Source organism: Sesamum indicum, linkage group LG10, assembly GCF_026168435.1.
Source record: "Sesamum indicum cultivar Baizhima isolate 11 linkage group LG10, ASM2616843v1, whole genome shotgun sequence".
Taxonomy (NCBI): Eukaryota; Viridiplantae; Streptophyta; class Magnoliopsida; order Lamiales; family Pedaliaceae; genus Sesamum; species Sesamum indicum.
Window position 1 is genome coordinate 18862073 of NC_142666.1, and position 12642 is coordinate 18874714.

The window sequence follows — 12642 nt, forward strand, 5'->3', positions numbered from 1 at the left end:
TGGGAGCACTAGTCACCTCCCTTCATCCATTGGATTTTTGCCTGCTGTTGTAGCATGATTTGTTCAAGTTTTGCCAATTTGGCAAGAATCACTCGGCGCCAATGTTCCACCAATAGGAAGAGCTCATCTTATCTGTTGGCACTAACCAGCATTTGTGCCTTCTCTTGGAACCCCTTAGCCAATTCAACATTATGTGATAAATCCTCTTTTTTTCTCCGTTGTTTCCGAAAAATAGGCTTGAGCGCTTTAAGTTTCCGAATAACAGCGAACATAGAGTTACCAACAATTGCATGCTACTAAATGTTTTGCACTGCAGGGATAAAGTTCGGTAAGTGAGTAAGGTAGTTATCAAAGCGGAACATACCTCCGAACTGTTTAGTGAAATGTACGAGGAGTGAGGCAAGAGTAGTAAGCCATCGGGAATTGAGCTGTCCAGGTATCATTAGTAAGCATTCGATCTAGCCTTTTCCACAGGTTGCGGTCTCCGATACTTCTGTTGTGCCAAGTACACTATTCCCCCTGCATGGGTAGTGGTAATAGAGTTGTATTCTGAATACATGTAATGAATTGATTCATAGCCATCCTTATGTCTCCGGAGGTGCCACAGACCTAACTCATGTCTCTAATTGCGTTGAAGTCACCTCCTACCAGCCAAGGTATATCAACATATTGCAAAGCCAGGTTTTCTAGAGATCCCTATAATTCCCTCATGTCTGCTATCTCATTAGCACCATACACAACGGTTATAGCAACAAGTTCATGTTGTGCTCGAGTAATAGTATGACAATGAATAAATTGGGGTCCCACCTCAATAATATCCACATCAATAACATTAGTGTCCCATGCAATCCAGATGCGATTATCAATCAACACAGAGTCCATATACCATTTCTAGTTAGGTAGCAAAAAAGACTGAATACCAGAAGAGTTGGATAAACGTACACGTGTCTCAAGGAGACCAATAAAGTATAGCCTGAACTCAGCAACAATATCTTTGACTGTGATCTGGTGGTCTCTCTTGTTCAAACCACGAATATTCCATAATGCCATATTCATCATGGATCCCCTTTAGTGGGGCTGCATTGTTTAGGATCTCGCGAAAAACCTTCTGTATTATCAATTAATTGTAAACCATCAAATGAGTTATATATAACAAGAGCTTTACCCCTCTAATCCTTTTTTCGGTCCCACTTCTACCTTAGGGGTATCTCAAACTGTTTTCTGCTCCTCTCTCCTCTGGGCCGAAGATGCCTCTATATCTCAGTTAGGTTCCGTATAACTTGGTGCACCAACTTTTGGTACGTATACTGCAATCGGTGTTTTTGTCAGCTTAGGAACTTTATTTATGGCACACTCCTTAGCTGAATGCCCCAATATCATACAACAGGTGTATTTTGAGGGTAGCCATTCATACTCGACCTCAACTTTGTAAGGTTTCTCCCCACCATCCTCCTTTGGTGTCATAATAACTATATGCTTTGGCAGTTGGAATTCACGTCCAGCATAACGCATACACGAGCAAAGTCCAACCTCGTGCATGCTCTCGAGATTGCGTCCAGGTATAAGGGCTTGCCCACACCGCTGGCCACTGGGCGCAGACCCTCCTCCGTCCATAGTTCCATCGGTAAGTGGAGCAATTTTATCCAGAACTTGAGTGTGTTTTAGTTTTCTCATTGTCATACCCGGTTCCCATCTTTGAAGAACGATCAGTTGCCCCTGGAACAGCTACGGTCCTCCTTCTATAACATCCTCCATAGCAATAATTGATTTGAATCGGAAAAAGAAAAATTCGTGAGTAGTGGCAGTGACCTCGTTAAGATCCGGCCATATTGACATCTCAAATTCCTTCACATGATGGAAATACGATTTTTTCCCAAGGAAGTAACCCACTGCGGTAGTCCTCCATCTTTTTAACCCATTGCGAATAATATCCATTGTTGGCCTCACAATTACTTCCCCGTTTTGCATGGTGGGGGCAACATATGAAAGTGTCTTACGAGTCGATTTGTTAAACGCTTGAGCAATTTTATCATCATCTGTCGTGTTGGAATAATCATGTAGTGGGATTTTCCCCACAAACAATCCCGTAGGAATAGCATTCATATGTGAAGCAAGAGGGTTTGTTTGCAAATTCAGATTGATGACATCAGCATCTGGGTGAGCAGTGACATCATCAGTGATGTCAGCATATTCAGTGATGTCATCAATGATGTCAGCATATTCAGTCAAATCATATAAAAGTTTATCAAACCTATTATAGTCAAATCATATAAAAGTTACATGTTATGCATTATTAACAAAAAAAATATAGCTTAGTTGGGCTGACCCAATAGCCTGAAAATAGGCTCGGTCCAGAATTAGACAATCTTGGGACGCTGGACAGCATTGGACCAAAGTATTGATATTTGAAGCTGGCTCAAGATCAACTTAGGACTAACTCAATTACAATTGAGCCAATTCGATCCTGAGTTGCCGACATACTGTGCATCTTGAACATCAAGGAATTTATTTCGATCTTTCAACCGCTTTGTGGTGAAAATTACCCCTATTAGAACATTATTTGGAATATATATATTCTCATGAAGTATAGCCTTCAGTTGGTCGAAGAACACAACTTGGCAATGTCTCCCAATTCTTCAAGAAGACAAGATCCAAAAATTGAATGCATCAAGAAATAAACTATTTCAAGTTTGATATAGGTAATAGGCCCAACAACCCTTGTCAACATTATTGGGCTTAAAGCCCTAAACAAGTGAAGTTCTAGTAATCTTGTGATTGGGCTATTGGGATTTCCATTTCTACTCAAAGGTAGAGTTTGAAACTAGAAATTCAATTTGGCATGATCAATGCGAACAAAATTTGCTTTGCTGTAATTCACTGCATCATCAGTTACATAATACCATATTTGCTCATGATGAAATGACAGAAACATCTATGTAAAAAATACTCAACGTACAATTTCATACATGCATGTGCCTCATGACAATCTTTCTTACAAGAGAAAAAGAAACATGAAAAGAATTCTGGTTCTTTTATATCAAATTTCAACCAGAATTATCACTTGGATGAGTTTATTATTTGATATTCAGTTTTCTGAGCAGAACCGACACCGCATAGATTTCGGCCATGTAAGAATTTGTTTATACCGACATTGTGATCTAAGAATCATAGATGCATGTATTATACAAATTGATGAGTTAACTGGATACTAACGGATTAAAGCTAACCTGAGAGGATTCTACTACTCCAGAGCTGCAAGGTGAGATTTTCCACTTCCACTTCCAGATCATACCTCCTCTGCCTTTCAGTCCTCAGCTCTTCCGTGAGCTCATCAATCTGCAGCCGCAGCTCTTCTTCGCTGATCGCCATTGCAGTTTCGTTTTCCGTGATAAATGTCGTCAATTCACTCAAAAGTGACTCTTTCAGATCCAAAATCAGTTTCATAGCCCCCAAACTCGCCATAAGCACTATCATACGCTGGGCCTGCATTGAAGTACTTGTTTCGGGTCTATCTGAGTCCACGACGGCATCATCATTAAGATGTAAGACCGGGACAATGGCGTCATCATCAGATGTAACACGTTCATTTTCTTGGAAAATAGGGTCTCATTCATAGGTATCCCCATTGAGAACCTTTCTTCAAGACTCTGTAATCCCTGCAACACATTCTTGACTAGAAGATCAGGGCTCTCACAGTTTTTGAAAAAGGGATGATTAAACAACTGCTCGGGAGTTGGCCTCTTGGAGGGATCTTTATCAAGGCACAAACCAACCATCTTCTTAAAAGACTTGGAAAACTGATAAACCTTGCTAAGTCTCTTGATCAAGGGTTTTGGTTTGGGAAGATCAACGGCTGGAGGCCTCGCATGCGCTAATTCCAATGCAGTAACCCCAAATGACCAGATATCAGCCATCAAACTATTCTCCCTTTGTGAGTTTATCACTTCAGGCGCCATCCAGTACGGTATCCCAACAGTAGGTCTACATGAAACACACAACAAATCAGGTTCATACGACGATGCCGAAAATCCCAAATCCCCCAACCTAACCATGCCATCCGAGTGTACATGCGGTAGTCCTCCATCTTTTTGACCCATTGCGAATAATATCCATTGTTGGCCTCACAAATCACTTCCCCTTTTTGCATGGTGGGGGCAACATATGAAAGTGTCTTACGGGTCGATTTGTTAAACGCTTGAGCAATTTTATGATCATCTGTCGTGTTCGAATAATCATGTAGTGGGATTTTCCCCACAAACAATCCCGTAGGAATAACATTCACATGTGAAGCAAGAGGGTTTTTTTGCAAATTCGGATTGATGAAATCAGCATCTGGGTGAGCAGTGGCATCATCAGTGATGTCATCATATTCAGTGATGTCATCAATGATGTCAGCATATTCAGTGATGTCATCAGTGATGTCAGCATTTTTAGTGATGTCAGCAGTGATATCAGCATTTTCAGTGATGTCATAGTAATGACATCATCAGTGACGTCATCACCTTCTTCACCAACTAGGGCCATGTCAGCATCTCTGTTCGCCGGCAGAATGATCGAAAAACCTTCAGAACCATCTTCCGCACATTTCCCCCTCGTCTCCGTCGCGTTTGGTCCACCAGGTTCGTCGGAAAATATATGCTTCTAAATTTTTATTTTTTATGGAGCTAAATATTATAGAATTTCTAACTTATAATGTCTTTTATTTTTTAATATCTAATTTTCTCTTTTTATTTCATCCGTAGATAATATGAAAATAAGAAAAATATGTTATTAAGAAAATTTTGATGAAAATATAGATACTGAAACTTGATTATAAAAAATAACAACAACCATGATATTTATACATTTGCCTTCTTGAATGGACGGTGAAGATTAATCTTAATGAAATGCTAAGAAGTTTTCAAGGACTCTCTCAAAAATATTTTTAAATATTATAAAAGTTTCTAAACTTGTATGTAAAATTTTCCTAAACTTCTCTCAACTTTTGTATTTGTCTAAAAACTTACATCTACAAACTTCTCTATTATATTAAATAATCTCAAATTTTTTTAACATTTTTAATTTTATATTGCATTTAGTGCTTTTCATATTATCCTCTAAAAATAAATTATTTTATTTTAAAAAATACAAAGAGATAAATTGCTATTTTTAAAAATACTTATCTCTTTATATCTTTTAAAATAAAATAATTTATTTTAAATATAAAATAAATTGCTTCATGAATTGTTGTATTTTAAAAAATAAATGAAAGTAAATTGCTAATTTTTTTTATAAGATAATAATTTATACATTTATAGTATCACAAGAATTACTTGCATTTTTTTTCTAAATTCTGAATTTGGCCTCGGGTTTCAATCGAAGGGTTCCAACACTGTCGTAAACTTATCAGTATAGTTCATTGTACTTTTTTAGAAATAGAAAAATATACACTATTACATTTGTATACTTTATTGTGTTTTTAAAATTAATACAATTTTAAAAAATTAATTAAATATAATTAATTTATAACAAAAAGTAATACAATTTGTGAATTGCAATTGCAATTCCGTTCCATATGTAATTGTCATTGTCAGCATTTTTAGTGATGTCAGCAGTAGTGACATCATCAGTGACGTCATCACCTTCTTCACCAACTAGGGCCACGTCAGCATCTCTGTTCGCCGGCAGAATGATCGAAAAACCTTCAAAACCATCTTCCGCCCATTTCCCCCTCGTCTCTGTCGCGTTTGGTCCACCATGTTCGTCGGAAAATTCCAGCAGATATCTCCATCTACAACTATATTTGCCAGTCTCAAAAACTCATCAATATTGAAATCCACCGGAGAAGGTTGTCTTCTTGACCTCCATCCACAACCATCGTCATAGGTTTTCTTCAGAAACTCTCAATTCTCTTAATTGTGCTTGTTTAGAATAGGCCAAACCACTTTTTCAACATTCAAATTTCAAATAACAAAAAGGGAAGATGGCTTCGTGATATATATAGTGGAGTATAAAATAATATATATAGTAGATACATAATAAATATAATATAATCAACAATTCGTATATGCTTCTTAAAAGAAATTGACAAATATATATATATATATATATATATATATATGCTTAACCAAAAATTAAATATTTTTGTAAAAAATAAATAAATATATTTTGTCATATTTTTTTAAAGAAAATATGTAAAAAAAACCAATATTTAGTTATTTATTTTATCTAAAAAATAAATAGTTAATAACTTGATTTTATCTCCAAATTAATAAAATCTTCTCATGAAATTTTTTGTGTATTTATTATACTCATTTATTAGTTAAATTTGAGTTTGTAAAAAATATAAATTATTTAATGCACTAATTATATTTTACTATTAGAAATAAAAGATATTTTTTCAATTAATTTTTTAATTAAATTTAAAATAAAAAATTACTAAAAAAAATCTTTAAACTAAATATATATATAATATATATATATATAAGGGCGATATTATTTAAAAATATAATTATGGAGGTAAGTGTTACATTCATTAATTTAGAAAATATTTGTTATATGACGAATAATTAGAATGGCAAAGTGTATTTTACCCTATAAAAAATAATTCATTTTTTGTTAATGATTTGGATTTCCAGGAGTCGATGAAAATAAGGAAACCAAAATTACCGTTGTATCCTCTCTTAAAATCCTTCTATGTATCCGTGGGCCGCTTGAATGTTCTTCTTAATATGAAGCTGCAGGCATATTTAAATTTAGACCAGAATCTATGGGCTTTTGCCACAAGCCCAATAACTTAATATACTAATTTGGGCCCAGTCTTTACAAAATTTAGAATTAGATGCTAATGATATGTATTTATCATTATTATTTTAATAAGAAATTTCCATGTATGTCATGTTTAAGTCATTCAATTTGACATTTATGATTGACACCAAAAGATTCAATTTTGCAATTTATATTCTGGTTTTACATTAACTATAATGTGTATAAACTTTATTTTATTTGTACAAAAAAATAAAAATACACATTATACATGTGTAAAATATACACCGGAAGAAAATTTGTTAGTGGCCAAAGTGTAATATGTTAGTTATAAATAAAATCATGAAAAATAATTATTATCAGTCATGATTAAATAAAAACCTATACGAGAATTTAGATATCACTCTGAAAACTATTTTTGCCATGACTTTTAGTTGTGATAAATATTATAACCACATTTGCAAAAATTACTCTCAACAACCGTTGCGTGACAGTGGTTAATGATTATTTACTACAACTATTTATTTTTAATTATAGTAGTTAGCTATGATTAAATGTTAATTTTTTTGTAGTGACAGTACAATATCTATAGCTAGCTGGTGGTGCATAAACTTTTGAGATTAATATTAATCTGACTCGTTACAAAATAAAAGATTATGAGAGAATATAAAAGAATATAATTTAATTTAAAATTTTAATTAAATCACACCAATAAGATACAATCTAATATAATAATTTATTAACATATATAAAAAACATCTAGGAGGGGAGAGGGAAAAAATAACTAGTCATTACTGACGTAATCGTTGCGAGCATATAAATGAGAATTGTGGTATGGGATGAAGAGAAGAAACGACTATGAAAAGAGCGAACGTGGTGTGATGAAAGGAGAAAGAAATAAGTTTATGAAAAAAAATAAACGCGGAGTAAAATGATGATAGAAGAACATAAATTATAATTATAAACGTATTAAAAATACAAATATTACTATTATGTTCAAACTTTTTTGAATAGAATGAATGTGTTAAGGCTAAATTTGAATATTTTAAAATTAGTATGATAAAATATTTTTTTAATAATGGTATAGATGTGTATGTTTCAATTTATATATTAGATGCTCTGATATTCTAATAGCTCCCAATAATATGAGTCGAAATTAGCAAATTAAATTTAATATATGAATATAAAAAATTGTCAGATGTTCTGGAACTTTTATTTCTGGATGGATTGATGAATATAGGAATGGATGGGTGAATGAAGAATGTCCGTAGTTATGCCCATCTTAATGATGAACTCACGAGTCTGATATAGAGTAGAAGATGGTAAGGGCATGTTTGGAAGTAGCCACTTTAATTTGGGAAAGAAAAGAGGGTCATCTTTCAGTTCTATGTAATGCTTTTGAAACTGACCCAAACACCTCTTTCCATTTCGGGAAATGTCATCATGCCATTTGACATCTGGACATTGTCGGGAACATGCAAACTATCAAGGTTTGGGAAAACCAAACAATGGCCCACCAAATTTAACCCCACTTTGAATCATTAGACACTATAGTATGAATGCTAGTAGCTAGGTGTGGACAAATTCTAATTTGAATTTAACTTAATTAAATTTCAACTAATTATATGGATAAATATAATATATTTATTGTGTAATTGATGTACAATTTAATGAAAATAATCAATCACATAACAAGTATGGTATATTTATTTTGTGATTAATTTAATTTAACTAAATATGATTCGTATAAAAAATTTCTTTAAATGTATTAGTGTGTATTTTGTGTGTGTGTACATAGAGACAACAAAGCTAAGGGTTTGAATTACCACTACTATGTGTATATTCTAACCCCTTTAAAGGGTTAAATTCAAATTAACCTAATGTGAAAATTGAATTTGTTTCTTTGTAATTTCATTTTCAAATTTCAGCTAATTTTCTTGGTGCGGAGTTGGTGAAAAACTGCCTTATGGTTATCCCACTCGGGTGCGACAAATATGTGTTTTTAATTTTATTCAAATTTTTATGTGAAATGAAAATATATTTGTAACTAATTGTAAATTGCTCAATTAAAGAGTACAACGATATATGAGAAGGGGCTAGTCGATGCTTCTTTTTCAAAATATTTAAGTATTTTCTAGATATACATATTTTTTTTTTCAATTTAAAAGGGTTTGATGTCTATTTCCACCTTCACAAGGGGTGAGCTTACATTTAAACCTCCATTTATATGTGTTTCTAATCATTATAATGATGTATTCTGACCTGGCTTGCTCTATTTAGATTAGATTTACATTTAAATGAAAATTGATAAAAAATTTATATTATTTGAAGAAAGCTCATTGTGTGTCCAGCCTGCGCACAACTTTGATTTTTCACACTATTCGGAATCACATCCAATGCCCAACATCATGACAAAAGAATATGTCAATTAAAATGTCTCTATCACTCCCTCAAATAAAAAGCTTCCCATATTTAGGATTGAGGGTATTTGTGAAAAACATACATTTTCATCCCGTTTATTTTATCAAACAATATATCCTATGATTATCCAATTCATGATAAATTATAGTAAATACTCTAGAACAATTATATACAAAATAGTTAGATTTAAATGTATTTTTAGTCCCGTAATTTTGATTATTTGATATTTTTGCTCTTTAATTTTCTAGAGTAGCATTTGGTCCTTTATTTTCTTAATTTTCGTGATTTTGGTCTTTGTTTTTTTATTTGGAATTCGCTCTTCTAGTTGAAAAAATAGGTTGCATTTGACATAATTTTTTGAAATTGGAGTTATTGTTCTTATTCATTCATTTTTACTAGCATTTTGGTCCTTTAATTTTTAAGGTAGAATTTTAATTCTGTATTTTTTTTAATTTTTGTGTTTTTATTAGCTGGAGTTCACCCTTATCATTGTTGGAGGTGAAATTGCAAAAATAAAAGATGTGGGGCAAAATACTTTTTTAGTCCCATAAAATGAGGATAGAATTTGTTTTGGCACCACAACTATGAAAGGTATCGCTTTTAGTCCCATAAAACTCATAGTTACATATTTTTACTCCCATAAAATCATGTGTATTGTGGTTTTGTGACTAAAAAAATATTATTTGAGACTAAAAGGGCGTTGCAATTTTGATACCAAAAAGACGTGATTTAAAATTTTATGAGATTAAAAACGTTATATCTGCCATTGTTGTAGTATTAGAAAAAAATCTGCCCTTATTTCATGGGACTAAAAATATATTTTGCCCAAAAAATAAATTATCCTAAAAAATTAAAGAATGAAAACATCAACTAACCTAAGTTACGAAACCAAAACTGTATTTAACCCAAACAATTACATTTCCTGCATCCAATTAATCATATATTTAAATCATCATTCACTACTCAACTAAATTTGCTCGGCCAATTTAACCCAATCAAGTTTGACTATGCTCAACTAATCACATAAAAAGTAAAACACTTATCGTTTGATTAGTAAATATTACTAAATTATACAACAATTGCATTGCGCGCAGATATAACTTGCTACATGATATATATATATATTGTTTATGTTTAGCGTGTTATCGGAGTTGATTCAAATAAAAAATTTTCCTAATATTTTAAAATTAGAACGTTGACAGATTGACGTTATTTAGAAGACCTGTGACAATTGTGCTCGCTAATTTATTACAAACAATTCACACACTGTTTGGACATGTTCATTTTCGTTGTTGAAATTTTGATAATTAGTTTAAGAAAAGGGTGATTCAAGTCTCTCTTTGTTTTCTTCTCTGAAGGTACTGCCAAGATATATGATGGAGGTTTATAAAAATGCTTCTATAGTAGAAATAACAATCATGCTTCAAGTTCAATGCATAAATTTTAATCTACACAGTGATGATCAATGCAACAAAGAAAGTAAATAACCCTGTCAAAAAATTCAGATTTTAACCTGCAATTAATATCAATATTTGACATCATTATACAGAGTGGAAGGTACTATAAATAATAGTGCCTATATACTAGGCAAAAACACCTTAATTAGTACTAATAATATATATCCACATATTACATGATCATCAATCTGAAAGTAATCAGATCAACCATATGAATCACATAAGATATGAAATAGACAAAGATATTATTATCAATAAGCTGAAACTAACTAGTTATCCTAACGTGAAAGCCACCTTGATAGCCACTCAACATTGTTGAGAATTTTCCTTCTCCAATTCTCAGCTTTCCACAACCTATTCCTAGCTAGTTGCAGAAGAAACAAGAACCATTTTGACACTAGGAAAGAATGTATGTCCTAAGTGTACCCGAGCCGAAGTTCCAAATCCAGTTCCTCCTTAGACTGACTGGTAATCAGCCCAATCTCCAAGTCCAATCTAACAATTTCAGCTTTCTTATGCACAGTTGAATCCAATTTTTCGCCCCCCCCAGGATCTTTAGTCATGGGTCTATCATTGTTCTGGACTGGAGGTATAGGGCAAAGTGGAGGCAATGTGGAGTTGAACTGAGGAAATTTAGTCAGAAGAGATGATAAAGGTGGGGGAGAATTGGATGGGGGAAAACTAGGGTTTGAGTTAAAACTAGGGTTAGGATCAAGATTTAGGTTTAGCAGAGAAAACTGACCATGATTGTGGTTATTACCACCAACAACAATGTCCCTTTGTGGGGACTGTCTCAATCTTGCTCTATCCCTCCTGTGGACATTCATGTGCCCACCAAGAGCTTGAGCAGATCTGAACTCCCTTTTGCAAAAGCTGCATGTGTAAGATCTTGGAGGCCATGAAAACCCTGCTGCAACTAAATCTCCTTGATCTGATCCCCAGTTGTTATTGCTGTCATAATTTCCAAAATCCCATGATGAACCCTTCACCTTAAAGTCATACATTTGCTTCATATTTCTACTACTGTTGCTCATGTTTTCTTGCTTCATTTTGCTGGACATACTGCTTCTCTGATCCATTGCTTCAAGCGTACACAGGTATATACATACACAGGGGGGGGGGGTGAGGATGTGTGGCTGACGAGGAGTATGTGCTGATGATCATGATATAGAGAGAGAGGGGGGGGGGGGGGATACTGAACAGGGGTCAGTGTGTGTACTGTGTGAGAGAGAGTGGGAGTGATGGTGATGAGAAGAGGGGTTGGCAGATGCCATCAAATTCTAACCCGAAAAACAGCGGATCCCATTGGATGGAATTAAGCATTTGCATGTTCCCTATGTTTGGCCACTACTTACTAATTGTAGAACCTCGTCCTGCCAAGACTTGCCATTCTGGGAAACACATGTAGTGGATGTTCTTTATTCCTCTCGACATTTTCGTGTCAATCTTTATGTCATTTTGCATTGAAAAAGAGAAATTAATGTCTGGTTTTTGTTGAATGTGCGTACCCCATGTCTTAATTTGAACACCCAAGAGTTATTACAATATGCATCCATCAGGTTGCTAGCTAGGTCTTCGGGTAGCCCAATTAAATGGAACGGTCCAACTTGAATGATGATTCAATTGAAACCCCATATTTTGCTTTTCTATGTATAATCACAGGTAGCAGTTCAGGACTCCGTTTGCCTGTTAAAAAATGTGTTATCATGATTGTCATTTTTCAAAATACATGCATAGTACAAGAAAGTAATTTTGGTCTTAGATTGTAATAATTCTTGAAAAGAATATACTAATGTGTAAGTTATAGTACCAGCACCTCCATGTATGAAGAGAAAAATTTAAACATCCACTGCAACCGAGTTCTTGTGTATATGTATGACCACGTACATATGTTATTACCTATTTGCTTCCGACATGAAGCTGGAGAAAGATAATGGACATCGATCCTCGTCTGAGGCTTAAAGTACTTAATATATAGCGTAATAGCTAGCTTTATGTTTAAGGTAAGATATGCTATCTT

The 12642-nt window shown here is 33.8% G+C and overlaps 1 protein-coding gene and 1 pseudogene across 1 annotated transcript; both read right to left on the minus strand.

Annotated features, from left to right (window-relative positions):
• Positions 1 to 3470: 3470 nt before the first annotated feature.
• Positions 3471 to 4097, minus strand: LOC148786756 (serine/threonine-protein kinase BLUS1 pseudogene; annotated as a pseudogene).
• Positions 4098 to 10746: 6649 nt separating this feature from the next.
• On the minus strand, positions 10747 to 11732 carry LOC110011446 (transcriptional regulator SUPERMAN-like). Its single transcript, XM_020691527.2, has one exon. It carries the CDS (start codon positions 11699 to 11701, stop codon positions 11039 to 11041), a length of 663 nt encoding a protein of 220 aa, XP_020547186.2. The 5' UTR covers positions 11702 to 11732; the 3' UTR covers positions 10747 to 11038.
• Positions 11733 to 12642: the final 910 nt, after the last annotated feature.